Genomic DNA, 2,614 nt, shown 5'->3' on the forward strand with positions numbered 1-2,614 from the left:
TCAGCCAGGACGAAGGGGAGACCATAGCAGGGCAGTCACATAGACGCCCTCGAAAAGCTCGCCATGGTCATTTTTGTCCTCATTCCCAACCCCAGAACTACCAGCAGCAGCAACAGCACCCGCTATGTTGGCACCCAGACTTTCAGGAGCGAGCACCTCTCTGTCAGGGAGAGGAGGGCTATACTGGCGCCGCCCCCGCAGAGTCCGAGTCCAGCATGAGCGAGGTGTATTCCCCGGCCTCCAGCTCACTGTCCAGTGACTCAGATGAGAGCGGCGGACTTGTTTGGCCCCAGCAGCTGCCGCCACGTCTTGCTTCTACCTCCTCCTCATCCTCACCTTCACCACAGGCCACTGCCAATGCCCCCTCCCAATCAAAAGCCGTTGTCAAGATCAAAGCCTCCCATGCTCTCAAAAAGAAGATTCTCAGATTCCGCTCAGGGTCCCTTAAAGTCATGACTACTGTTTGAGGAAAAACCTCAAACCTGTTTTAACCCCGTAACCTAATAATGTGTTGCACAAACGTTGTCAGAGGAACACTGTGGCTGCTACTTTTGGTCACCTATAACTAACCAATCCAGTATTCACATTATACCTCTAATTACAGTACAGTATGTTCTTAGTAAGAGACCTTTTGCATCACACCAACTATAATCAATTAGAGCAGGATAATGCCCATTACTCCATTTCTAGCAAGTGTTTTGTGGCACAGACTTTTCTAAGAAATTTGACGGGTCCAAACTTTTCCACTAACTTCCCATAAAGTGTCCTGGAAAGAACTGTATAATTTGCTACTAATCAGAGAGAACAGCTAAATTTAAAACCAAGTCCATATTCCTAGAAATTGTATTTATTATTAGAAATGGTATGCTCATTTTACATTTTGCGTGGTTAGCTGACCTGCTCTGCACTTAATATAGGCCTTCCTTGGTTACGTTACCAGTTAATTGGAATTAACTGGAGTGTACCATTTGAACATTGTCTCTATTGTCCCACCAATCAGTACCAAATTACACAGTTCTTTCCACAAAACTTCTTGGAGATTATTTTGGAAATTATTGGTACATTATTTTTAAATTTACAGACCAATGAAATAAAGCATTACTGAAGCATTACTTTAGTGTGTGGTAAAACTTGACAGACCTATGTATACATTTGGTTTTCTTACAGTCTAAAGGTTTATGAGCTGATTGTAAATCTCTGAGCAGGAAATATCTCTTTACCTATATCAGTTATTAAACTCAGCGCTGCCTCTTTGTAAACTGTAGGGACCAGTGAGCATCAGCAGGTCTGTGAGTCAGGAATGGGTTTAGTAGAGGCCAAAGTGAGGTACCAGTGGACATACATACATGCATGCACATACAGTGTGTATAAGTGCACAGATTTATTAAAACATAGGGACTCACACTCTTGTAAATACGTATGCTTTTGTATATACCATAATGTGGCCTTGTTGGGAATGAATGTAGTTTGTAAATAAAAGCAATTTTGCTCCTAATATTGGTACATTGTTATGTTACTCTTAAATTGCCCTGGTATAAAAAGATCCATCTAAAACATCATAAATATGCATTAGGCAAGTTGTAAAAAATGCTAATGAATTTATATTTCATAGACTTCTGTAGACATGTGACGAGGGGCATTTGTTTGAACTGAATGTATTTGACCAACTTACAAACATCCCTAAATTGTCTCTTCTGTCTTTAGGGTCTGACACACTAAAACAATGGGTCTCAGCCCAGAAGCTACATGCAGCTGCACCTTGGCCCCTGAACATCAGCAATTTAGAGTGGAGCTCCCTCCTGTGGTCTATGCATAGTACTGTCACACAAGAGGATGTGGCTGTGTTTTACAAGTTTAACAAGAACACATTTTTATTTATAATATCAAATTTTATTTCTGACAACAAACTTAAATTACAACTATGAGTTATACAGACTCAGACCATGTCTACACTCATATTAATGGCAATATTCCTACAAACAGTCTAAGATCATCCTTCTGTAGGAGAAAGAAAACAGAAGTGGGAGCAGTTGCAAAAGCATTAGACACAAATGTTCACAGGAAATATTGCAGATTGGCAAATACTTTAAAAAAAAAAACAGTTCTTGAGGCTTTCAGGGTAACATCTTTGCATTTGTTGTTCAGCGGCATCAGCAAAAATACTTCTTGAAATATAATATAAAATTATATTAAAAACAGCAGAGGTTGCTGTGTACACTTTCGAATGTTGAAGTTTGTTCTTCTATTTATTTGAGTTTGTGTCAAAAAAAGAAAATTCTTAACACAGATAGTTTATGGTTAGGATTCCCAAGTTCAGTGCAGTGAGAAGCCTAGAGAAGGGGTCCACTTGTTAAATGATATCCTACGAGATGCAACACTTTTAGAAGAACAGCATACACAGAAGACACCAAACTACACACTTTATTTCAAACTCAATACAACATCAGATTTTGGTTGTCTCCTTCCCGGTGCTCGAGCTCTTGGTGTCGTTGTTAGTGATGCTCATCTTGACCGTAGGGTCCTCGCTGATGAACTGGAGCATGTTGCGCAGTGAGCGGTTCATGCTGTCTTTGAAGCCCCGGCCCAGACACACATAGAGCAGCGGGTTCAGGCA

General features: G+C 40.7%; 2 protein-coding genes across 2 annotated transcripts in view; one reads left to right on the forward strand and one right to left on the reverse strand.

Annotated features, from left to right (window-relative positions):
• Nucleotides 1-1,495, forward strand: part of LOC116687111 (dapper homolog 3) — a 9,858-nt gene extending 8,363 nt beyond the window's left edge. Inside the window, exon 4 of the mRNA XM_032512244.1 lies at nucleotides 1-1,495. This exon is cut by the window's left edge and continues 1,053 nt beyond it. Coding sequence (XP_032368135.1) covers nucleotides 1-467 — 467 coding nt within the window. The 3' untranslated portion in view covers nucleotides 468-1,495.
• The window catches only part of LOC116687112 (C5a anaphylatoxin chemotactic receptor 1-like), a 2,758-nt gene continuing 1,432 nt past the window's right edge, over nucleotides 1,289-2,614 (reverse strand). The window contains 1 exon segment of the mRNA XM_032512245.1: nucleotides 1,289-2,614. This exon segment is cut by the window's right edge and continues 63 nt beyond it. Coding sequence (XP_032368136.1) covers nucleotides 2,444-2,614 — 171 coding nt within the window. The 3' untranslated portion in view covers nucleotides 1,289-2,443.

Source organism: Etheostoma spectabile, chromosome 3 (genome assembly GCF_008692095.1).
Source record: "Etheostoma spectabile isolate EspeVRDwgs_2016 chromosome 3, UIUC_Espe_1.0, whole genome shotgun sequence".
Taxonomy (NCBI): domain Eukaryota; kingdom Metazoa; phylum Chordata; class Actinopteri; order Perciformes; family Percidae; genus Etheostoma; species Etheostoma spectabile.